At 41.3% G+C, this 26520-nt stretch overlaps 1 protein-coding gene across 1 annotated transcript; it reads left to right on the top strand.

Moving 5' to 3' along the window:
• The first annotated feature begins 791 nt into the window (after positions 1 to 791).
• LOC128514206 (kinesin-like protein KIF3C) lies at positions 792 to 19789 on the top strand. Its single transcript, XM_053487950.1, has 8 exons — positions 792 to 2462; positions 10157 to 10258; positions 10431 to 10553; positions 14918 to 15036; positions 15134 to 15250; positions 15691 to 15799; positions 15946 to 16112; positions 16610 to 19789. Exons 1-8 carry the CDS (start codon positions 999 to 1001, stop codon positions 16722 to 16724), a joined length of 2316 nt encoding a protein of 771 aa, XP_053343925.1. The 5' UTR covers positions 792 to 998; the 3' UTR covers positions 16725 to 19789.
• Positions 19790 to 26520: the final 6731 nt, after the last annotated feature.

Raw genomic sequence — 26520 nt, 5'->3', positions numbered from 1 at the left:
TGCGCTGGGAATACTTTCCGGATGCACTGTAGATATTTAAATATACAGATTAAGCTGTATGGACGATGATTGATCGAATGTTTTGATTTTTAGAAAGTCGTATAAGCGTTCCACTGCATAGAATAACGTGCATGTTTGTGTAGATAATAAATAAAATTAGAATTTTTAATTTTTTTCTTGTATTATTATTATTATTATGTAGGAAAACATATATAATTTCTTGTTTTATATTCCTGTATATGTGTGTGAGCATACTGTATATACTGTATAAAGGTGCTAGTTAAATGATCCTTTAAAAAAAATTCTGTTTGTAAAAGAACAATTCTACACAGGAGAGCAGAATTATATCTTAGATCTTATTTACACACACACACACACACACACAGAATTCTGTACAATTGCCTATAAAGATCTTCACACCACCAGTCCTGATATAGAAATACATCTTATTAACGTTAATTGATACATATTAACAAGGCAACAATGTCATGTGTTCCATTCTTTCATGTCACTGAACTAAAGACTGTTGAGTCTCTTTGATGTCGTGAATCGGGTGATTTTTTAGATCTGAGCTAATATTAGAGACGTTATACTGAGAGAGAGAGTGTGTGTGTGTGTGTGTGAGAGAGAGAGAGAGTGTTGAATGTGATTGGAGCACATGACCGCACCGCAGTGAAGGGGCTGGGACACAGAGACACAGAGACACAGAGAGAGACAGACTGATGGTGGATGTGATGAGGACGGCGGTTCGGCTCGGCTCGGTTCGGTAATATTCTCCTGATCTCTCTCTCTCTCTCTCTCTCTCTCTGTGTGTGTGTGTGTGATCTGTCGGTTGGAGCGGCGCGCCGCCGGTGATCAGTTGCGCGCGCTCGGAGGAGCCGCGATGCGCCGCTGCGCGCGAGTCTCCACCCTGCCGCATCCTCTCTAGCGCTCCGGCGGCGTCTGTTTATTCCTCCGAGGGAGGGGAAAAACAAAACAAAACAAAAACAAAAACAAGAATGTCTCTGAAGTCCAAGCAGTGCGAGTCGGTGAAGGTGGCGGTCCGCTGCCGGCCTCTCAGCCGTAAAGAAGAGGCGTCCGGTTATGACAGCATCCTGGACATGGACGTTAAGCTGGGCCAGGTGGCGCTGCGGAACCCCCGCGCTCCTCCGGGAGAACCCGACAAGACCTTCACCTTCGACGCCGTGTACGACGCCACGTCCAAGCAGAGCGACCTGTACGACGAGAGCGTGCGGCCGCTGGTGGACTCGGTCCTATGCGGCTTCAACGGGACCGTCCTGGCGTACGGACAGACCGGCACCGGGAAGACGTACACCATGCAGGGGGAGTGGACCGAGGCCGAGCGGCGGGGCATCATGCCCAGCTCCTTCGAGCACATCTTCACGCACATCTCCCGCTCGCAGAACCAGCAGTACCTGGTGAGGGCCTCGTACCTGGAGATCTACCAGGAGGAGATCCGGGATCTCCTGACCGCCGACCACAGCAAGCGCCTGGAGCTGAAGGAGAGCCCCGAGTCGGGGGTGTACGTCCGAGACCTTTCGTCGTTCGTCGCGAAGAACGTGAAAGAAATGGAGCACGTCCTGAACGCGGGGAACCGTACGCGGTCCGTGGGCGCGACGGACATGAACGAGAGGAGCTCCCGGTCTCACGCCATCTTCAGCGTCACCGTGGAGTGCAGTCGGCCCGGTCCGGATGGCCGCAACCACATCTGCGTGGGCAAGCTGAACCTCGTGGACCTGGCCGGGAGCGAGCGCCAGAGCAAGACAGGCGCGCGTGGCGAGCGACTCAAGGAGGCCACTAAAATCAACCTGTCCCTCTCGGCGCTGGGCAACGTCGTATCGGCGCTGGCCGATGGCCGCGGCGCTCACGTGCCCTACCGCGACTCGAAGCTCACGCGCTTGCTCCGGGATTCCCTCGGTGGAAACGCCAAGACCGTAATGGTGGCGACCCTCGGCCCAGCGTCCTTCAACTACGACGAGACTCTGACCACGCTGCGCTACGCCAACCGTGCCAAGAACATCAAGAACGTCCCACGTGTCAACGAGGATCCCAAGGACGCGCTGCTGCGCGAATTCCAGCAGGAGATCGCCCGCCTCAAGGCACAGCTCCTCCGACGCGGCATGCTGAGCTCCAAGAAAAAGAGCCGGCTCAAGAAAGGCACAGACAACGAGGTGAACGAGGAGGATGATGATGATGAAGACGATGAGGATGAAGATGATGATAAAGAGGGTGAAGATGAAGAAAAGGAAGGTGCAGACTATGACGATGAGGAGAAGTTGGAGAAGGAGGCAGAGTTCATGAAGGAACAGCAGGAGAAGCTGGAGCAGGAAAAAGAGGCCATCATGGACGACCGGTCGCTGGTGGCTGAGGAGAAACAGAAGCTCCTGGATGAGAAGGAGAGGATGATGGGAGATCTGAGGAAGGAACAGGAGGCCACTGCGCTTCTCACCGCCAAATTTAAGGTGTGTTAATGTGTGTGTGTGTGTACGGTTTCATCGACAAGTTGTTTGGTATAACTCCATGTCCATGTTTAGGTGTCCTTAAATCGAAAAAGCTCAACACTGTTCCTAAGCAACTAGCAATTATGGACACCAAGCATAAGCTAGCTCAGATATACTGTATGGTTAGTGATTTAGCTAGCTCTCTCTGAATCATCTAAAACCTCTACTAATCCCAGAAAAGGATTGTAAAAGGAATTTAAAACAGGGCTTACTGTAATGTTCTGTCGATGTGTGAATTCTGATTGGTCGCAAGGTTTCGATTCAGTTCCAATAACAGCAGCCTTGACGGTAGTGCAGGTTTATATCAATGCACTTGTTCTAATGATGGACGGGAAATATGATATCATCATGATACCTAGGTGACAATTCGATTTGTATTGGAATTCTTTTACCATCACAAATTATATAAATATTGCGAATTGATAATATTTCTGTTACATTTTGCTACAATTCTAAACAAAGCTAACAAATATATTGCCCAGCCCCCAAAAAATCACACACTCCAATATTTTGTTTTGTCTTTGATTATGACACACATTCGCCATGACATTGTTTTAATGAGCTTATTCAACGTCACAGTATTTATTTCCGTCCAGAGTCACATTCATTTCTCTGCAAGATGATTACGAGAGAGTCGGACCGCTAAAAATCTTTCTCCAGCATGTCCCAAAGATTCTCAATTGGGTTAAGGTCTTGACGTGTGAGAATGATGTCTCATGCTCGCTGATCCAATCTTTCACAACGATTAATTCTGGCATCATTTGTCTTGGATTATGTGTGGGCCTTCAGGGAAGAAAAAAAATCCATTGATGGGAAACACCTGGTCATTCACTACATTCAGATCGACAGCTGAAGTCATTTTATTGCCACATAACGTTACTGAGCCCGGACCGGTCCAACAGATAAAACCCCCCAGATCATAACACTGCGTCCACAGGTTTGTTCAGTAGGTGAGGGACATGATGGGTTCATAACTTCATCTGCCTCTTTTCTTACCCTGATGCACCCCTCACTCTGGAACGGGGTAAATCTGGACTCATTATATGACATGACCGTTATCCATCGCTCCACAGTCCGTTATTTATGTTCCTGGTCTGATTAGTCTGACCGTAAAAAGTGGTTTTCATAAGGTTACACAGATGTTTGGTCTCAATCCCTTGAGTTCTCTTCGCATTGTGCATGTGGAAGTGCTCTAAGATTTAACTATTAAACCTAGAGTTCTACCGTTGTATTTCTTAATGATTTATTTTTCTCTAAGCGTTTCCCATCACAATTATTCCAGATTCGAAGATGATGGGTAATCACTATCCTTCTAGGATTTAATAACGTGTTTTACAGTTCGTAACCCAAATCTAGTAGTTTTAGCAATCTCCTTAGTTGTTTTCTTTGCTTCCGAAACAGACTAAAATCTTTGCCATGACCACAGGATATGTCTTCTGGCCTGGTGGTTTGAGAAATAAGAAGCTCCTCATTACGTCGGTCAGTTTTAAGTAACTTGTTTCCAGCTGAACCGTATCGATCACTGCAGTAATTATCCAGTGGAAGCCTCTTAACTATTTGCTTTGTTAAATCCAGGTGGTGACTTTTTTTTGTTTGTTCGGCCAGGCTGTGTAATCTGCTCCTACCACACAGGATGTTGTGCTTCCTGCCAATGTGGGAATAGTTTACAAGGATTATAGAGGAACTGCAGCTTTTTAAAAAAAAATTTTTTTTTTACCATACTTAACTGCAAACGTATATAAATCAAAAATTAATTAAAAAAGAATCACTTCTATGGTAACAGCTTATTGATAGAAATGCTCCGTGCAAACAGATTGAAAATGTTATTACTCAACAGTGATATGGTCAAGCGTTCTGTATATGTTCATATAGAAAATAAGGAAGGAGTCTCCAGTGTCAGAGGTTAATCTGTAACACCTTAAAACTTCATGATGGTAGTAGTGACACCTTTATCACTGATTGTTTTTCCCTAACAGCACAACATGAGCTGATATTGGTAGCATGAAAGAATGAAAAAAATTAATTAATTAGCACATTAAATAGGCATTATATGTAATAATAATAATAATAATAATAATAATAATAATAACAATAATAATAAAATTAGGAAGACTTAGGGTCACTTTTGACACACACACACAACACATACTTGTGTAGCCGTTATTTATTAGATTATTACTGGATTAGGCTCTTCATGGGGTGTGTGTGTGTGTGTGTGTGTGTGTGTAGTGTAAGTGCTGGTTAAGTGTGAGTGTGTGTGTTGTGAGAGATGAAAAGAAAAAGGGAAGTTTTTATACTTGCTGTATGTTCTCTCTATTTATGAAGAATAATATTTGGTTGCCACTTTGTGTGTGTGTGTGTGTGTGTGTGAGGCGGGGAGGGAAAGTAATAAAGCTAACACACTCTTCCACACATTCATGTATGTACAGTTCTCATTGGCTGGCGTCAGAGCTGGAGCTGGTCCTCTAGTCATAATAACTGACTCATATTGTTTATGTGTCTGCAGTCAGCCAATCTTATGCAGTTACCGGGAAGAATAAGTGTGGGTCACTAAAAGGTCATAAGGGTATTGATCAGTGCTAAAAGCTTTACAGTCTGACGTAATCATGTGTAACATAGGGTTTAAAAGCAGACATACAGAAATACTGTGTGTGTGTGTGTGTGTGTGTGTGTGTGTGTCTGTAGACACCACACCAGTGGGCGTGTCCTTAAACCTGACAGAACAGTAAGGCCCAGACAGATAACAGGTGTGTCTTTGATTGGAATGGAATAGATGGGTGTGTCACTGAATGTGACAACTTCATTTGGACATGGACAGACAGGAGTGTCCTTGAGTAGGATAGATGGACATGACTTTATGGTGGACAGAGAAGGACAAGTCAGAAAAATAGCCCTGCTTTTAAACACTGACAGAAAAGACAGACGTGTCCTTAAGCCTGAACAGAGAAGGTGGACATGTCTTTAAACCTGAGCAGAAAAGATGGGCGTGTCCTTAAACCCATAGGGAAATGATTGGCATTTCTTAAATGCAGAGAGAAAACATGGACATATTTTTAGACGAGGACAGAAAAAAATAGGTGTGTCTTTGAACCTGTAGAGAGGAAAGATGGGTGTGTCCTTAAACCTGGACAGAAAAGATGGGTGTGTCCTTAAACCTGGATAGAAAAGATGGGTCTGTCTTTAAACCTGGACAAAAAAGATGGGTGTGTCTTTAAACCTGGACAGAAAATATGGGTGTGTCCTTAAACCTGGACAGAAAAGATGGGTGTGTCCTTAAACCTGGACAGAAAAATTGGGTGTGTCTTTAAACCTTTAGAGAGGAAAGATGGGTGTGTCCTTAAACCTGGACAGAAAAGATGGGTGTGTCCTTGAACCTGGACAGAAAAGATGGGTCTGTCTTTAAACCTGGACAAAAAAGATGGGTGTGTCTTTAAACCTGGACAGAAGATATGGGTGTGTCCTTAAACCTGGACAGAAAAGATGGGTGTGTCCTTAAACCTGGACAGAAAAGATGGGTGTGTCTTTAAACCTAAAGAAAAGAAATGGGCGTCTTTAAACCCAGAGAGAAAAATAGACATCCTTATACCCAGATGGAAAAGATAGCCGTGTGTTTAAACCCAGACACGAAAAGATGGATGTCCTTATACCCAGACAGACCCAGACAGAAGCGATCGCAATGTCCTTAAACCAGGACAGAAAAGATAATCAGTAGTACATTTCTTTGTGAAAGCGATCAGGTGAACGTGTAGCGAACTCATTAGCGCCGTGTCCTAACTTTGTGTTTTTGCAGCATTTTGCGCTGTAACAGGGTGGACCCTGGGCTGGAGCAGGTTTGTGTCTGTGGTCAGGACATGATGTGGTCGATTGCTCAGTGATGATGATCAGTAGGGTGTGAATCACTTTTTGTTAAACAAGAACAGAAGGTGCATATAGGCGAGATGTCCTTGCTTTCCTCGCTAATGCTAGGTTTAACGCACCAGAGGCGTAGCTACAGGGAGGGACTTTTGGGTTCACAGAGGACGAAGCAGTCGGCTGGTTGACAAGCGTGAGGCTGAAGTGAGGCATATTTCGGGTGAGGGGAGAAAGATGCAGGGAGGAAGGGGAAGGGAGCGAAAGAAGGGAGCGGCGAGAGGCAGAGATTCTATCGCTATGATACGCTATAAATATCCGGCGCACTGGACGCCTGGCACTCGTTTCCTGACAGGTGATGACTCACTGCAGCCTCATCCTGACAGAAGCGGCCTCGACCAATCACGGCACGGAGCAGAGAGCAAAACAGGAAACTCATCAAGAGGACACTAGTGAGGAACAGGAGACTGGTCTGAAAAACCATGATTCGTTTTAAACACACACACACACACACGCACACACACACCCAAACACATCGTTATCTCTGTTCCAGTCTTTGCCTTCTTTAATTATATTTTCCAATCATCTGTGTGTGTGAGTGTGTGTGTGAGTCTTTGTCTTCATCATCTCTCCACTCTCCCAGCATGCATCACTGCACTCCTGAAATATTGATGAATCAGCGTCTGCTGTAACCGTCCAATGAGCTCCCGGGTTGGTACGCATACATAATGAGCTCTTCTCATTCCTAGTCGCAGTTGCCATGGCGATGTGCACAAAGGGGGGTGGATTTAAAGGTCCTGCTGAATTATGCCTTGGTGCACAGTCACACATTTGTATGTGTGTGTGGAAAAACAGCGAGCGAGAGAGAGAGAGAGAGAGAGAGAGAGAGAGCATCTCAGCTGTTAAACCCCTCCGGTGGGGGCATTCTATTTTAAAGCCTGGCCTTTTCTTCTCTCTCTCTCTCTCTCTCTCTCTCTCTCCATCACTATAATATACAGCTAAGACATTTGAAATGTAACAGCGCAAGAGACACATGCTAGATCCATGACGCTAATGTTGCTAGCCTCCAGTTTAGCATCGTGACTAATAAACTGGATATAAACCCAACACACACTGCATATCGACTGTAACTACACCACACCCCTGATGCCTTCTGCATTCTGATTGGTCAGAAGGTGTTAATTCATTTCCTACGACAGCAACGCTAACAAAAGAAGTCTTTAGCATTTGAGGCTAAGCTGTAGGCAGAGATGCTAAACATGGTAGTTTCTAGGTAGCACGTCGACATGTCACTGGAGACGAGTGCTCTATTGCTGAACATTATAGCGCGTCTGTGATGCTGAAGGCTTTTATACAACGGTCCAACATTTTATTATCACCAGATTATAACTTACAGTTAGTGTAATAAAAAAAAGGGTTCTGGGGTCGAATCCCAAATAGTGTTAAATGGAAAGCTAGTGCACTATGTAGGGTGTACAATCCCTTGTTCCACACACAATTAACCACTGGACAACACCTGGGACACGGCCAGTCATACATATGGTTACACGTCACAGTGCTGTTACTGTCTATTATCATTATCTATTGCTCAGTCAAAACTCACTGTGAAATCAGATTAGTCACAATTTGAGTATGATGAACATATGAGTATGATGGAGTTGGATCATCACTGGTGGTGGGTTGTTTGACGTTAAGAATTAAATTGATAACAAAGGCATCGAACCAATGTTGGCTACTGTATGTGACGTTAGGATAATGTTGAATGACTGACACAATGTTGCAAAAACTTCAAAACAACATTCACTTAGATTCTGAACTGGGGACTGTGTGAACACCATATAGTTTCACTTCATTTCATCAAAAATGGAACAGATTTTTCTGATTTGGGATGGAATTACAAAAAGTAAAAAGTGGTGTTCAAGTCAAACCGGGACTTGCGATGAGATTCCTTGTGAATAAAGGTTTAAAAAAAAAAAGATTGACATTTACAAAAGACGTCAAGCGCAGGACGGTGATGAGAAAACGCAGTAAAACATGTGAATGGTGCTTTAAAGAAGGCCGTCCCGGCCGAGGATGCTCGGAGCCCGGTGCAGTCATTTTCATAAAATATTCACTGAGGGGAACGCAGATCTTTGAAAAACGACAGATAACTTCACGCCAACTTGTGATAACTGTACACATATTCATTCACCAGCACCACTTGCACATTACAGGAACTCAGCATTATTGTCACATCCCCACATTATTGTCACATCGCTCCAAGCCACATTTACATTTACATTAGGGCATTTGGCAGACGCTTTTATCCAGTGCGACTTACTTTTTTTTTTTTTTTTCATTACACATCTGAGCAGTTGAGGGTGAAGGGCCTTGCTCAACAGTGGCAACTTGGTGGTTGTGGGGTTTGAACCTGGGATCTTCCAAACCATAGTCCAATACCTTAACCACTGAGCTACCCCTGGCCACATGCTTGGAAAGTCATTAAAGGAATTCCTGTGAGGCCGGCGTTTTAGACGTGAATCAGACAGACAGTCTGATCGTGGCACTGGCGTACTGAGAAAACCTTTCTACCTTGATGGTACCCAAGCACAAGTGTAGCAGGGGATTATATAGAAATAAATGGAGTTTTTACTCTCAGAACTGTGTTTTGTTATTCCGCACTGTTATCAATAGTCCCAGTTTTGACTCGAACGCCTTTTGTATAAACAGTGTCATTCTTTATGAAATACAAAAAAATCATTGCTGGAAAATTGTAGATGATGTAAAAGAAATGAAACACTCGAGGGTGGTAACAGGGGCATCAACATGAGGGCGGTAACAGGGGCATCAACATGAGGGTGGTAACAGGGGCATTAACATGAGGGTGGTAACAGGGGCATTAACATGAGGGTGGTAACAGGGGCATCAACATGAGGGTGGTAACAGGGGCATCGCTTCATCACACCACCTGATTATTTACCTCTGACAGCATGACCCCAAGTGCTTCAGTCCCAACATCACATGACCTGTAATAACCTCGGCAGCTGGATGAAGAAGGCAGGATGTTTGCCCGTGTATCTGTCCTTGCTCACATCTCTGTCATCATACTGATGTAATTACAGCTGACGCACAGTGTGTGTGTGTGTGTGTGTGTGTGTGGTGTCTGTCCTTTAAACCAAACCTGGGACATTTTCTCTCTCTGCTTTTTTGGGATTTTAAACCAGTCTCACACACACACACACACACACACACACACACACACACACACACACACACACAATGATGCTGTCATTTCAATTTTTTTCGGCTGGCTACAGAAATATAACAGCTCCAAATATATCACTCCGTGTAAGTGGTGTGTGTGTGTGTGTGTGTGTGTGTGTGTGTGTGTGTGTGTGTGAGCTAAAAAGATGAATAATTGCTTTATTGTTGCTGGGAAAAATGAGTAAGCAGAACAGTTGTTTCTTTCACCTCGCACTTTGTTTACGTGTGTGTGTGTGTGTGTGTGTGTGTGTGTGTGTGTGTGTGTGTGTGTGTGTGTATGTGTGTGTGTCATAGTTCATTAGAGCCTGGGTAATTCTGAAACAAAGAAGGCAGGACCCAGATCTGTGTGTGTGTGTGTGTGTGTATGTGTGTGTGTGTGTGTGTGTGTGTGTGTGCGTGTGCGTGTGTGTGCGTGTGTAAGCTACAGAGTTCCGTATTAGGCATTGTAGATGAGTACCAACAAACAAAATAGTGCTCAGGTGTGTGTGTGTGTCTGTGTGTAAAATTCATCAACACTTATCTGCCCTGCCCCCCTGATGTTGCTCCGCCTCTTTGGTTGCTAGGCGATGGAGAGTAAGCTTCTGGTTGGAGGAAAGAACATCATTGATCACACTAACGAACAGCAGAAGATGCTGGAACAGAAACGACAAGAGATTGCAGAACAGGTATTACACACACACACACACACACACACACACACACACACACTAACTAAACATAATGACCTGATGATGTAATGCAAATCACACACATTAGTGACCTACATCAATGTTGTGTGTTTCTTTTTTTACTTTTATGTGTGTGTGTGTGTGTGTGTGTGTGTGTGTGTGTGTGTAGACATGTAAAGAGCGAGAGATGCAGCAGCAGATGTTAGTTCGTGATGAGGAGACGCTGGAGCTGAGGGAAACCTTCACGTCTCTGCAACAGGAAGTGGAGGCAAAAACCAAAAAACTCAAAAAGGTGAGACGTACATCCTCAGAAGTGTCATATCACAAATGCCATATTATAAGTGTCGAAGAATAAGTGTCCTATCTAGTGCGCTATCAAGTGTACTATATGAAGTGCACCATAAGAAGTGCCCTATCTTCAATGCAATATAACCGGTCATATTGCAAGTGCTTTATGAGAAGTGCCTTATCACATGTGCCCTATGGGAAGTGCCCTTTTAAAAGTGCCCTATGAAAAGTGCCCTATCGTACGTGCCCTGTGAAAACTGCCATGCTGCCTTTGTCTATGGCAAATGACGTTTCAGAAATGCACTATGGGAAGTATCCCACTATCCTAGGAGAAGTGCCCCATCACATGTGCCATTTTACAACTGTGTATGGAGAAGTGCTCTATGACGACTAACGTTTCCAAAGCCCTATGGCAGTGCGAGTGTCTTATGAGAAGTGCACTATTCAAAGTCCCCTATTACAAGAACTTAACACTTCCCTATCTCCCTCCCATGCTACAGTATATGCGAAGTGTTGCATTAAATGTTTCCTTTGAGAAGTACCCTATTACAAATGACCATGGACAAGTGCTCTGTGACAAATAACGTTTCACAAATGCCCTAATAAGTGTCTTTTAGAAAGTGCTCTATCACAAGTATCCTAGGAGAAGTGCCTTATCACATGTGCTCTGTGAGAGGTGCCCTTTTTTGCTTCAGGACAAATAACATTTCTCCAATGTCCTATGGTAGTGCATTATAAGAAGTGCCCTATCCAAAGTGCCCTATAACAAAATCCCTATCTAAAGTGCCCTATCTCTAGTGCCTTATCAGAGGGTCATATCAAAAGTGCCTTATAAGAAGAGTCCTATGACATGTGGCCTATCGGAAGTGACCTTTCAAAAGTGCCCTATGGAAAGTGCCATATTATAAGTATCCAAGGATATGCACTCTTTCATAAGTGCACTATAAGAAGTGCTTTATCAGAAGTGTCTTAGAAGTAGTGCCCTATCATATATGTCCCAGTAGAAGTGCCCTATCACAAGTGCTTTATAACCACTGCTTTTTAAAACTCTCCCTATAACTAGTGCCCTAACACAAGTGTCCTATAACAAGTGCTCTATCACAAGTGCCCTATGCCAAATACGTTACATCAAGTGCCCTAAGTCAATACATTCCTATTCCTATGCCACACACACACAGACACTTTTACTTTGTGTTCCCTAACTTGTCTTTCTTCCTCTTAAATACCCTGACCTTTGACCCCTGGACCACACCCTTCACCCATGAGGACACGCGTTCTTCCCTTTAATCAGTACAAAAAGGTTTGTCCGTTTTTAAACTTCCTCAGTCTGAGACTCCACCGTCGACGCTGACGCTAATGCTAGCTTCAACACCAATGATAACCTTCTAACGCAAACCTTTTTCTAAGATAATATCTACACAGTCCTGATAAACTGTTATGGAAAATTAACAACAGGCATTTGGGGCGTTTTTTCACCTGTGCCTGGTACACATCCCTGGATAGCTAACAAAAAAACCTAAACGTTAGCATGCACTCTTTGTTGGGGAAAGAAATAACATATTCTCATTATCTCTGAGAGCACACCCTATCGAAATACACCATTAACTGCCTCCCTAAACTCCACCCTCTCCTTCTACCACCAAGCCCTGCACTACCTGCCTGACCTTTGCCCTCTAACTCCCATCACCAGGCCCTTAATTACCTCTCACTTCTGACCTCTTAACCCCTGCAGCGTGAATACCGCGCTCTTATTGGCTGCAGCTCAGATGATGACCTCCTCTCCGCTTACAGCAGATCTGTCTCTCACTGCATGGAGCTGGAAAAGGCTGAATGGATGGATGGATGTTGGATGGGCAGATAGTGTAATATGATGGGTGGGATGATGTATAGAAAAATGCATGGCTGGATAAAGTGATGGGCTCTTGGATGGACAGAATAATGAATGAATGAATAAATTGTGGATGAATAAATAGATAAATGGATTACCAGAAGGGTAGATGGAATACAGATATGGTAGAAGGGATAAGGTTTATTCTAATTGCACATTAAATGTTTGTATGTATGCATGGATGGAAGGATCGAAGTGAGGGAAGGCTAGAAGGATGAAACAGTATATGGAAGGATAAAATACAGATAGAGTTAATGGGATGCATTTAACTTTCTTTCTAGGTTTATATAAGGAGTATGATGAATGGAATGATGGAGAAAAAGGATTCGATGGATTTATAGATACAGGGAATTATAGATGCATGGATGGATGGATGGATGGATAGATGGATGAATAAATTGATGGTTCGAGGAATGAATAGAAGGATAGATGGATGAATAAATGCATGAATAGGTTGATGGATGAATGAGTTAAAGAGACGGTTGAGGTTTATGTAAATTGTACATTAAATGATCTATGGATGGATGCATAGATGGATAGATGAAGGATGACACATGGGAGGGAAGAATAAAATACACATAATATTACAGAGTTAATGTATTTTATTTTTGTGTTTAGATAGGTAGTATAATAAATGGAATGGTGTAGAGGGATGAAATGATGGCACAATAGATGGATACTGTGTTTTTAGATAGGATTTAGATAATGGATGGATGGAGACAAGGAATGATGGATCGATGGATAAATTGATGAGTTGAGTGACAGATGGAGGAGGTAAAGGACAGTTTAAAGTTTATTTTGTTTTCTTTATTGTACTGTACATGAAATTTATGCATGGTGACTTGTATATACGGATGAATAATAGATGGAGAGATTAAAGGGTGGATGGAAAGATAAAATACAGATGAGGTTGATAGGATGGATCAACGGATTGATTAAAGGATGGATGGATGGATGAACTGATGGGGTAAGTGACAGATTAAGGATGTGAAGGACTAATGGTTGAATATTGAATAGATGCTGTAATCTTAAATTAGATTAAGAAAGTATGATGGATAGATGGATGCAGGAAATGATGGATGGATGGATGGATGGATGGATGGATGGGTGGATAAGTTAATGATTTGAGGGATGATGGATGCATGGATGAATAAATAAATGCATTAATAGGTTATTGGATGAGTTAAAGAGAGGGATGAGGTTCATTTTGAATTGTACATTAGATGTTTGTATGCATATACAGATGTATAGCTGGATAGAATGAAGTATGGAAGGCTGGAAGGATAAAACATAAGATAAAAGGATATAATACAGATAGATTTGATAGGATGAATTTTATTTCTAGGTTCAGATAGCTACTATGATAAATAGAATGATGGTGCAGGATGGATCGAAAATGGATTAAAGGATGGATGAATGGATGGTTGGATGGATAAAGGGATACAGGATGAATTAAGGAAGTGATGGACTAATTGTTGAATAATGGTTATATGCTGCATTTTTAGATAAGATTTAGATAGTATGATGGATGGATAGATGCAGAGAATTATGGATGGATGGATAAATTTATGGATTGAGGAATGGATGGATGGATGAATGAATAAATACATGAATAGGATGGATTAAAAGGAGAGTTGAGGTTTATTTAAATTTTACATTGAATGCTTGTTTGTATTTACGGAAAGATAGATAGATGGATGGATTAAAGTATGGAAGGCTGGAAGGATGAAACAGTACATGAAAGGATAAAATACAGATAGAGTTGATGAGATAGACATTATTTCTTGGTTTTAATAGGTAGTATGATAAATGGAATGATGGAGAGGGATGGAATGATGGGACAATAGATAGATAATGTGTTTTTAGATAGGATTTAGATAATGGATGGATGGATACAGGGAATAATGGATGGATGGATAAATTGATGAGTTGAGTGACGGAGGAGTTAAAGAACAGGTTGAAGTTTATTTTGTTTTGTTTATTGTAGATTAAATTTATTCATGGTGGCTTGTACAGTATATACGGAGGAATGATAGATGGAGAGATTAAAGGGTGGATGGAAAGATGAAATACAAATGATGCTGATGGGATGAGTTTTATTTCTAAATAACTCTAGATAAAGGCAGTATCTTTAAAATGATCAGAATGTCGGGAACTATAGATTGTCGGATTGATGGAAAGTCTTAATAAGTATTTAATGGGTTGTATAGATGGATAAACAAATGGATAGATGGAAGGAAGAGTAGACGGATGCATGATGGATGATGAAGGGAGGCTGAGGGTATGAGGATGTAAGGGAACAGCAGGGTGTAGATTATGGTATGTGGTTGCCTGGGAGACCATCTGCGATTGGCCTACTTTTGCATAATTGAACGTACCAGTCTTGTTAGTTTGGGCAGCAGATTGGGCATCAGGATCTTCTGTCATCTCACTGTCGTCTATCCGTCTCTCTCTCTCTCTCTGTCTTTCTCTTTCTAAAGCTGTATGCTAAACTGCAGTCGGTGAAATCTGAGATTCAGGACGTGAACGACGAGCACGTCAGGACCAGACAGGAACTGGAGCAGACGCAGAATGAGCTTACAAGAGAGCTCAAGTTCAAGTGAGTGCACACACACACACACACACACAGTATGTACTGGCCCACCAGCCCACAGTGTCTGACTCTGAACTTTATTTATTCGTGTGTGTGTGTGCAGGTACCTCATAATCGAGAACTTCATCCCTCCGGAGGAGAAGAATAAGATCATGAACCGGCTGGTGTTCGACGTCGACGAGGACCAGTGGAAATTCCAACCTCTCGTCCCTGCCGAGAAGTAAGTGCCTCTTTGATCTTCGACCTTGGTGCGACCTTGACCTTGGTATGACCTCAATTTCATGGTGGATGCCTGTGCACACAGATCTGAGTGTTGTGGGAAGGGAATATAGTATGGAAAAATAATCATAGTTTGTCTGGGTCACATGGTCTGTGTGTGTGTTTAGTGTAAGCTTTATGTAGCCTACTTTTAAACGATCTTGGTAAAATAATAGTGTTAAACATTGTAGTGAAAGTAACACAGTTTCCCCGAACGATCTCACAAGGTCCCAGTGTTCTTCACACAAACAGGCGAGAGAACAAAAGGGCATTCAGGAGAAAAAGGAACGCATTTGCTCATTCACACACACACACACACACACACACACAGACTAGAAGAATTTGTGTGTTGCTTTTGTCCAGGCAGTGATTTCTCTCTCTCTCTCTCTCTCTCTCTCTCAGTAAGTTTACCCAGATGAAGAAGAGACCCACCTCTGCCGTCGGGTACAAGCGACCCATCAGTCAATATGCCAGGGCCTCTATAAAGATGGGCACTAATTCCAGATACAGGGTACGTTTATAACCACACACTAGGAGAAAACAAAAATAAAAAACCTGCCAAGGTGCTACATATCTCTTGCCTTTCTTCTTTTACCCTCCTTTTCCTTTAAAGTGTGTTAAATTAGTGGTAATGGATCTGTTTTATTTAAACTCCAGGCTGAAAACATCATGCTTCTGGCGCTAGACATGACTCCGCCCACTTTGTTTCAAATGGACTTCTCGAGGGCGGGGTCTGAGACGGAGCCAAGCCGAGACGTGCAGCTGGACAATGCGTCGTATAGAGAGAAAGTAGCAGCCAGTCGGGTCCGAAAATCCCAGTCCTGGTCAGTGCGACATTCATTCAGCTACCAGTTGCGAGTTGTTTTCTAAGGGGGATCTTGTTCAATTCTCTTTTGCATGTCCACAATTGGCTAGTGTCATTCTGATTGACAGGGGCAGATTGAGTATTCCCCTCCCATCCAGAGGAAATTGCCAGTTGCTCCATAGGAGCAGATCCAAACTGAAGGCTTTAAACCTTTAAATATTCCTTAGTACCAAATTCTAGAGTGCAACTTGGGACCATGAGCATCTTGGCTTTTTAAATACAGTGGGGAAAAAAAACACACATGCACACCCACAATGGAAAATTTGTGCAGTTGGATTAACCGGATTATTGTCGTCTGACGTTAAAACAGAAATCTGGGATTATAAGGATTAGCCGCTAGTCATTGTTAACCGATTGTTGACCGATCCTCATTAAGTACCTCCTGTCATCTCTTATTATGATGTTTCATGTTATGAACCTATATTAATGACATCACTTCCTGCTTTATCCGCCCAGGTGCCAGAACCCACGGACCATGTCTTCCTCGAGTTCGACGCTCTCCCTGTCATCCTCAGGGTCCAACAGCCTGGCACACCCCGTCAGCGCGGCCATGGCAACAGCTCACCATTAAGGCGCCAATGAGCACACCTTTATCCCCTCTTTGATACACCAATGAGGCATGAATTACGCGTCCCACCTCCGTTTGTCCAGCATTGAAATGGTGGCCTTGTCCAAGATCCCTACACAAAGAAAGACATGCTGCAAAGAAGACAAATTATATCACGTTCTTACATCCTTCCTTTATTTTCATCTTTTCTTCAAGTCCGATCTCGCAGTCTCAGCCATGGCGCACTGGCTTCTGGTTTCTATAGATTCAGTTTTGCATCCACATCGACCACTGAATAGAAACTGTTTCCAGCACAAAATCCATTAAAACATCATTTTTTTGTTGGCTTTTTAAGCTTGAACAAATTTCAGTATGTTTACTACTGAAAGAAACAACTATATATGGCCGTCAGCTAGAAAAACAATTACCTGGAAAATCATTCCTAAACCACCCTGGTCATCTCCTGGAGAGGAAATTAAAGGAATGGCACTTCCTGTGCGAACTACTGTATATAAAAGAGCTGGAAAAGACAGATGGACGGATGAAGACGAGTGCAGACGTCTTTTTCTCATTCTCCAGGCTCTGCTTGCATGTTGTACTGTGTGTGTGTTGTGTGTATGTGTGTGTGTGTGTGTGTGTGTGTGTCCTTGTTTGAGATTCTGATCAGGGATTACGGGACAGGGTCTGGATTCCGTTGGCCGGATTACAAACGGCTAATAATGTGGGTGTGGTCTACGCACAGAATTAGAAACGCTAGAATCGACGCTGTTGTGTGGTCGTTTTGGCTGGTACCAAAAAACTAAAAGGTTGTGTGTCCATGGTCTCCTAGCCTGCATTGATTGCATTTTTTTACATTCCTGTTAGCATAAATCATTCTGAATTGCTAGTTATATTAAAATCTATAAGATATTTTGCATGAACTAAGTTTCCAGTAATGAGCATAATGCTAAAGATAAATAATGACCTTTATGACTTCATCCTAGCCATTAGATAAGGTTTTATTTAAAGCTGACATAAAGTTCATATAAGGCTTATGGACATTTTATGTACACTTTAGGTTTACATAAGGTTTAAGCAAGATTTGTGTGCTGTACATTGCACTTCAGTTTATTTAAGGGTTAAACTGGCTTAATCGTAAGGCTTATGTAAAGTTAACATAAGATTTACATAAGGCTGTTATGTAAAAAGTTTGGCTGTTCATAGAAATGACTAAAGTTTATGTAAAATGTCCACACATTTTAACTTAGGTTTTGTCTTATTTTACATAAGGATCATACAAGGGTTCATAAGGCTCATCTAAGGATTCTGTAATTTCTACATTATGGCTTATGTGAGGTTCAAGGGAGGTCTTTGTCAGGTTTTCGTAAGCTTTGTATAAGGTTACTGTAAGGCGTGTTTCTGAAAATTATTCACGGTGTACATAAGGTTTACCTAAGGCTTATGCACATTTTGCATAGAGTTTATGTAAGCTTTATATAAGGTTTTGTGAGGTTTCTGTAAGGGTCTTTCCCAGTCTTTTCTTTCATGTTTGTGCAGATTATTCAGGTTTTACATAATAATGTAATTTCCTGCAAATACACCAATCAGCCATATCATTAAAATTACTTCCCAATTATTGTGTAGGTCGTCCTGTGTGTTACCAAAACTGTATATTTGTCAGCCACAGTGTTTAGGTAGGTGTTGCGTGTAACATTACAAGTAACATCCACATGAAAAGCAGGATCCAAGGTTTCCCAGCAGAACATTTCCCAAAGCATCTCACAGCTGGCTTGCCTTCTTCCCATAGTGCAAACAAGTGACACCTTTTCCCCGGAGGAGCAATTGACATGCACACCCCACAAACCCCAGGATATAAAAGAAAACATGAGCCATTAAAGCAGGCCACCTTCTTTGATTGCTCTGTGGTCCAGTTCTGATGCTCACCTGCTCATTGCAGGAACTTTCAGTGGAAGACATGTGTCGGCATTGTCATGCTGGCAAGTTTGTGGCTAAGTAGCCCCACACACAAGCAAGCACTGTGTGTTCAGTCACCTTTCTGATGGGGTAGTGGTTCAGACAGTTAAGGCTGTGGGTTACTGATTAAAATGTTGGGGGTTCAAGCCAAACCACCACCAGTCCGAAGTCTGAGACTTCAGTTCACCAGTTCTCCTTTTGTTGACCATTTTTGGTGGGTACTAACACTACATTTTGGGAACACCACACAAGGCCTGCTCTTTTGGAGTTGTTCTCACTCAGTCATCCAGCCAGCACAATTTCGCACTTGTCAGAGTCACTCAGATCCGTATACGCTTGCCCATTTTCCCCATGTCCAACACATCAACTGACTGTTTACTTAATTCACTTAACTGAGTAATAAACTGTTTCCCACCCCTTATTCCATGCCCTTATAATGAGATAATCAATGTTATTCACTTCATTTACTGTATCAGTGGTTTTAATGTTATGGCTGTTCTCACCATTGAAGAGACGTGCAGTCAGTACAATTACAATTAGACAAATAATTTCATATACCACAAATTCATATTTTGTTTGTCTAACTTGTCGTTGCATACTCTCTTTTGTTAAATGTTATTTTTTGTTTTTATCCCTTTATTGGAGCCTTTCCAAAGAACCCATTAAAGAGCTCATAAATTGACCTTGAGGCTTGTGGTTAGACATCAGACTTCATAAGTTGTGTTTGAATGATCACCATAAATGCAATAAAAAAACAATTAGGCATTATTTCTTGGGGTTATTTGGATTCCAAATTGTGTGGAATTCTGATGGTTTAAAGATCTCATGTGCTGAAAAGTCTGTCTACCATTTCCTTCTTGTTTGTAGATTTGCAAATACCTTTAAATTATTGTTCGGTAATATATGGAGATGAGCGCAAGAGACTTAAGCCAATTGAACACTCATACTCATAAACACGCACACTACAGTACATAATTAGTTGTCACAATGGACTATTTGCTTGGACACACCTAACCTAAAGCGTCTACACCCACCTACCTGACTCTACCTGTATAGATGCAAACGGACTGTGAATATTTGCGTGTGTTTAAATTGTGACTGTATGATAAAACTACGAAATAAAAACTGGGAAATGCAACTCGCTGATTTTGTTTTGTCTGTATTGTGTGTAACTTTTCAGCACTAAAAGCGATAAGATGTTTCGTCAAGATCCGTAAGATGAATAAGAATAAAGAGGAAGTAATTCTTGGCTAACTAGCTTGAAGTGCAGGCTAGCTGGTTTGGTAACCGTGAGATGATAGCTAGCTAGCATGCAGCTAGTTGATTTATGAGGATTTACTGTATTAATGTAAATGAAATGCTACCTTTTGAAAATATTTATCATTGTAATTTTGTATAATATACAGCACACCCCATGACAAATGAAATTAGACAAATTCTAAAGTGTTTTTTCTTGGGAAATACTGAAAGTTTAACAGTTTTATGTCATAATCTGTGCTTTTATTTAATCTCACTCTATTATAAACATGAAATTTGTACATGTTCTCATGTACCACTATAATCTGAATTTTGGATTGCTGGAAAAAAGTCATGTGGTCTAATGAGTCCAGATCGAACCTATTCCAGAGTGATGGGTGTGTTAGGGTGAGAAGGGATGAAGCGATGCATCCATCATGCAATCTTTAGGCTCGTTATGTGGCAAAAAAGTCAGCTGACCTGGATGTACTGAATGACCAGGTTTTCACGTCTATGGAGTTTGTCTTGCCTGATGGCACATAATCCTGGACTCGGACTGTAAAAAAGTGGACAAATCAGACTCAAATCAAATTTTCAAACAATGACACCCTTCAATCTTCAAACACTTTTTTGACTGAAATGATGGAAAGGGATGGAAGGGATCTGAATTTAGTGTGTTTTAGAGTTGAAAACAAAACCCTAGTGCCATTTACAATGACACAGGCAAATAGAATTTTTTGGTACATTTCAGATTTGTACATAATTTGTTCAAATTCAGATTGTTGCTGCACATTTCACATTTCATACTAGTACTATGTATATTTGTTTGAACCTTTGATTACTATCATAATGGGGGGAAAAAACATTCTGAATTGTAATTAGTACTCTGTGGAGGAAAACAAAAAAGAGACCTTTTTAGGTACATTCTTACATCAGCATCTCTGCTGCACTGACATATCCAGACTCAGTGTTTATTTCCGGACTGGTTCCCAAGAGTATGTGTGTAAATGGTTTTAGCCTGTGGCTGTACAGATGAACATGGAGGATGTGATAAAGCAGCTTCCGTTCTCTAATGATGTTAAATCAAACAGCTTGAAGGAAAACCGCCTGAAAACAAATTCCTTGCTTTTTATTTAACCACAGAAGTAAAAAAAGAAAAATGGTTCATCATTCAGAAACATCATCTTGCTTTGACCGCATTTTCTCATATTTGTTATAGAAACATTAAAAAAAGGTAAAAAAAAAAAAAAAAAATTGGGGAAAAAGCGTGTTGGGCACGAAATCATTTCCTCATCTTGTAAGCTGTCCTTTTATCTTACTTCCTCTTACATTTTTAAACCAGTCTAGGCCTCGGTGACTTTCTATGAGACATGCTGTAAGAAGAGCTCTTTGGATGTGGAGCTGAATCAGGTATCTGGAGGGAGTGGTTAATAATTAACAAACACACCATCATGCTGTATCTTGCGTTACAGTTACAATTGGCAGGGTCATGGAGGACATGTTCTCTTTAACCCTGGTGAAGGGTCATTTCCTTTTCACTGAAGGGGAGAAGAACGCAGTGTCATCAGAACCCTGATCACTTTTCACTGATGGTCTTAACTCTTGTGTTACAATGATGATAGGGACAGGATGATGTAGATTTTATTCTTTAAAAAAATTAAGAGACAGGTAGCTGCATTTGTGCAACTGGTTCTGTTACAGCAAAATTTGACCATTATGTTGGGTCCAAATAAAAGGAATACAAGCGTCTGAAGACAGCCATCAAGACATGCAGATATACCTTAAAAATAGCTTTAAGGTTCAAAATGAGGGCGAAAGAGAGAGCTGAGATCCAGACCCAATGGAGAAAGAGCAACACCTCAGGGTCAAAATCAGCAATATCACCTGAAGGAAATGTTTGAGGATCAGAATGTATAAAATTTGGACAGGAAGTAAAGATTGTTCAAGAGATCGGTAAAATAAGCCATCTATGTGCAAGTCCTTCTTTCAACAGAGGTGGAGGTCTTAGGTACCTGTCTCCTGTTTTCCATGCTTCCCTCAACATAGAGTAGTGAGTCATATCTACCTGAAAAGAAAGCAGTCCAGTTGACATGACTCAAACTCCAGTAAAGCTCATCTGGATGACTGAGAATCTTTAGGGATTAATGTATGTACTCTGTTGAGTCTCATGATCTCCATGGCTTATGTTCCCAGAGTCCATCTTTTTAGAATTCTGTTTTAGCAGCCTATTCTCGCATGGTTTGAATTTCCGACGTTCCTTGATTCTTACAGTCCTACATTCTCTTTATACATTCTCAACACCACATTTTTTCCAATGCTGTTTGTTCTCAGAGCCTTATTCCCATCATCCTTTGCTTCAAAAGTTAAGTGCTCTCACAGCTTAAGTTTTCAGTGTCCTAATTATTCACAGTCCAACCCAACCCCAAATGTTTCTATTGCTTTATATTCTTGAAGCAGGAGTGACATTTTTGGAGGCGTGGGGGTTGGGGGAATTAAGGACAATGCCCTGAGTGATCAGCACCCCTTAAAATGCTATTTGTATGGCATTTGTAAAGTGTTGGCTTTGTTAAGGTTGGGGGTCCAGTGTATTAGGTTTTTTAAGGAGCCTATGTTCCTGTTTCTCAATATCCCCATATCCATATGTCATAGGGATATTGAGAAATTAGAGCTCTATGTTCCCTTACTCCAATGCAAATATGCATAGTGTCTTATCTTTCCAGGCATTTTGGTTCCTAGATCCCAGTGTTCCTAGATCTCTATGGTCATAGAGTCCTATGTTTCCAGAGAGAACTCCAAGAACACTTCATAGCACTTTTCCCAAACAGCTTAGTGTTTCTAGTGCTATGAGGGTCTTATGTTACAAGATCCCAGTGTTCCCAGAGCCCTATGTTACAAGATCCCAGTGTTCCCAGAGTCCTATGTTCCCAGAGCCCTATGTTCTCAGAGTCCTATGTTGTTTGCTCCCAAAATTGCCTTTGCCCAATATATGTATGTTACCCGTTTTATATCATTTTGCAAGAATATTTTACTGAAAGAACAGCCCTGGAAATGTCTTAATGTCCCACCATGATTATTGTTAAAAAATATCTATGTATAATATAATGTCTTTTCTTACACAACTTGCTTTCCAAGATAAACATGCCACACCTCACATGGACCTTGACTAGGATTCAAAAGAGACAGCTCAACATAATTCAAAGACAAGTTGGCACCTCCAAAATCTCTCCGCATCACTGTGGTCTCATATTATCATGCCTTCAGGTATGCATGACAAAAATGGACAAAGTCAGACAGTTAGCTGAAGAGACATGATATCTGTAAAGCTGGCAGCTATACAGCAAGGAGAATCCATTACAGTGTGCATTATGTGTATTATCCTGTATCTGGTTACCAGTTTCAGGGGAGTGGGTTGAGCTGTTATGGTGTGAGAGAGAGAGAGTAATTGAAGAAATGGCTGCGAAAATAAGAGAGAAACATATATGGGGTATAGAAAGTGAGCTAGACAGCATTAGGTGGGGGTGGGGGTGGGGGGGGGGGGCTAATGAAAAACGAGAGTGGAAATGGAGACTGTAATAGATATAAAGGGATAAAGATGCTGGGCTGGTGGTGTTTTCCTCTAATTTGTCAGACAGGCCACTAACACTTTAGATGAAGAAAAAATGATTTGGTCTAGTATGAATTGAACATGTTCAGTTTGTTTCTAACTCTGCAACAACTTTACTTTAAAGACACTATAAAAAACCTAATGTGCAATAAATATTGATATGGATAATTAATTCTTCGTAGTAATCCAAAAGTCTGAACAGAACAATTTTAAGCTCCATTCATTTTTCTTTAATACCAGCTCAGGCACATTAAAGGTTCGAGTGGATAGGAATATTTGGGGATTATATCCCAAATAGGGTTTGTCTTGTGTAGCCAGCAGAGGGCGCAACAACTCCTGTGTTGGTAGGACTATCAAATATGGGACCCTGGGAAATGTGTCAGGATGAAATAAAAGATTTTGTTCTGGGGAAATTTCAGTTTCGTCTCTTGTTTTTTTTTAAGGTAGTACTTACAATATAATTTGTTCACTGTGCTGAAAGTTGGAAATAAGGTGTTTTTTTAGCTAGAATAGCCAGTGTTGCAGATATTGCTGTTCTTCTCCGTCACTTACAGTATGTTCAGCTAAGATTTTATATGAAGAATTTCATCAACTGTTTGACAATCCAGATTCTCTGTGTTTTTTTATTTAAATTTTTTATCTGAAGACCATGTGTGCAAGAAGGAAACAAACACAAAAGGGGAAAATACAGAGAAGAAGGAAACAAGAAAATGGCCAAAGGGACAATGAAAAGATGAAGGTGGGGGAAAACCTTGCTGAGTATCAGGAAGCAAGACTGGGAATGGACCCAGAAATCTATCTGTTTCCATGACAACCCCTTCCCCGGCATCCCCCGGGCTACTATCCACTTCTTAGCATCAGTGGTTCAATTGCTTATTCAGAAAGAGTAGTTTATTAATTGTTTAGAACTGCTTATTTAGCAAATCCCAGGCGTTAATTCGAAGGTGGTCTAAAAAAATGACGTAAGCAAAAGCGTTTCCTCCATCATTGTGTCTCATGTTCCTGGATAACAGTCATTATATCATATATGACTGCTACATGACATTTTTATTCTGATCATATTTGATTCCTCAAATGGCCTGGATGAAATGCGCAGTCTAAGGAAAGAAGTCATTTGGGATATTGCTGAAAACCTCCTGAGTTCTCCAGTGTGCGAGGCTTTGTCCTGAGACACATGAAGATCTGGACTTCATGGAGGCTATTCCTGAGGTCAGCACCATGCCAGCCAATGTTCATGGAAAATGCTGGTCTAACCACGCATGCATGCACACTGAGAGCCAAATGGTGTGGTGCACCATCCTGCATGAAAATAAGGATGCCAATGTTATTCCACCCACATATCATACTCATATTGCCTAGTTCTTTTTTACCCACCCTGTAGTGCTTTTTAACAAGATAGTCTTGATCACAGTAAGTAAAAAATTTCAATCCAGTTTGGTCACCTGCTGATTTCCACTCATCTTGCGACAGCTTCCAATGAGGAAGAGTAAAACAACATAGTTGGAGGAAAGCATTATCTTTTTACCAAGTTAGGATTTAGAATTTCCTTCAGGATATCTATCTATCTAGATCTAGAGCCCCCCCCCCATCCCCCACCCCCACACACACAAGATTCCCTAGTGTTACTATGATTAAATGAAAAGAAATCATTTCCTCCTATCAGACATCTCAGCCACAATAGCTGGGTCACTGTTGGATTAAAACTCTCAATGTCCTGATGCAAAGGCAAATGCTTTCCTGGAACTAAACATATGGAGCGTTTGAGGAATAAAGTTTTTATTTCAGGATGGCACATAAAGAATCTGTATTTCAAACTGTTTTCTGAACTGGAATTCCTTTGTGCAATCAGAATGTACAGTAACATTTTAAAAATGGAAACATTTAAAACGATCGATTATTATGGATTGCAATGTCGCTCAATGTAACATCACTTTGTCTGTCCAGTGGAATGTACAGTAGTAAGAGAAAACAGCCATATACAGTACAGGCAGATACAGTAGAGCTGAAAGAGAAACTCTTTTCCTCCCTCTTCTGGTAACTTTGTGTTACAGCAGCAGCTATGGAAATAAAGTTATGTGAAAATAATAATGTTGTGCAAAGCAACGTGTACACGTTTTAGCTATTTATTCCAACAACACTGGAGCACTTTGAGGATAAAAGTCTTGTTCCAGGACAAAGCAGCAACAGGACTTAATGAATAATGGAGAGGATTTATAAAATAGGGGCATGTTGCATGCAGGACTGTTTTTAGTTTGACACAGGGAAGGAAAGTGTTTTTCACAGTTGCATAGGTAAAATTGCAAAACTGCTTTAATCTTTTTAAAAGACAGTTGTAAAGGCTTCATCCACTGGACCGGATCCTGGGGCTACTTTTCATGGAGCTCAATCTAATTTCCAAAATTTAGGTACAAAAATCCCATAATAGCCAGCCAACCTCAGAACCCATTGTCTGATATACAGTATGTGGACTAAACCATTGGACTATGTGAACCAAATCATTTGGACTATGTGAACCAAATCCAAAATTTTCCAAATTAATCTTTTAAAAGTCTTTTCTTGCTTACACTCACATGTATCCACAGCACTTTTTGTATATATTAACATACTGTTTACAAAACTCTTTCTGTTCACTCCCCTTGCCTTAAGGGTCAAATATGTAACCTTCATTAAACCTCTAGAATAAAGCAGCTTAGTTGAATTTTAAACCCTGAATCTATTTTGCATAATTCAATTTAGTTTTATTTGTATAGCGCTTTTAACAATTGACATTGTCACAAAGCAGCTTTACACAACCAAAAGAATTATTGAAGTTTGTATCAAATGTAAATGTGTATAAATCAAAATGATAAGATCGTCCCTGATGATCACGCCGAGGATGATGGGGACAGTGGCAAGGAAAAATGCCCTGAGATGGCAATAGGAAGAAAGCTTTAGAGGAACCAGACTCAACAGGGAACCCTTCCTCGTTGAGATGATAACGGATAGCATGAATTAAGCTACATCATACTGTGTGAGACTGGAGGTTCA

This window comes from Clarias gariepinus, chromosome 2 (genome assembly GCF_024256425.1).
Source record: "Clarias gariepinus isolate MV-2021 ecotype Netherlands chromosome 2, CGAR_prim_01v2, whole genome shotgun sequence".
Lineage (NCBI taxonomy): Eukaryota > Metazoa > Chordata > Actinopteri > Siluriformes > Clariidae > Clarias > Clarias gariepinus.
This window is presented reverse-complemented; position numbering and strand designations above follow the sequence as displayed.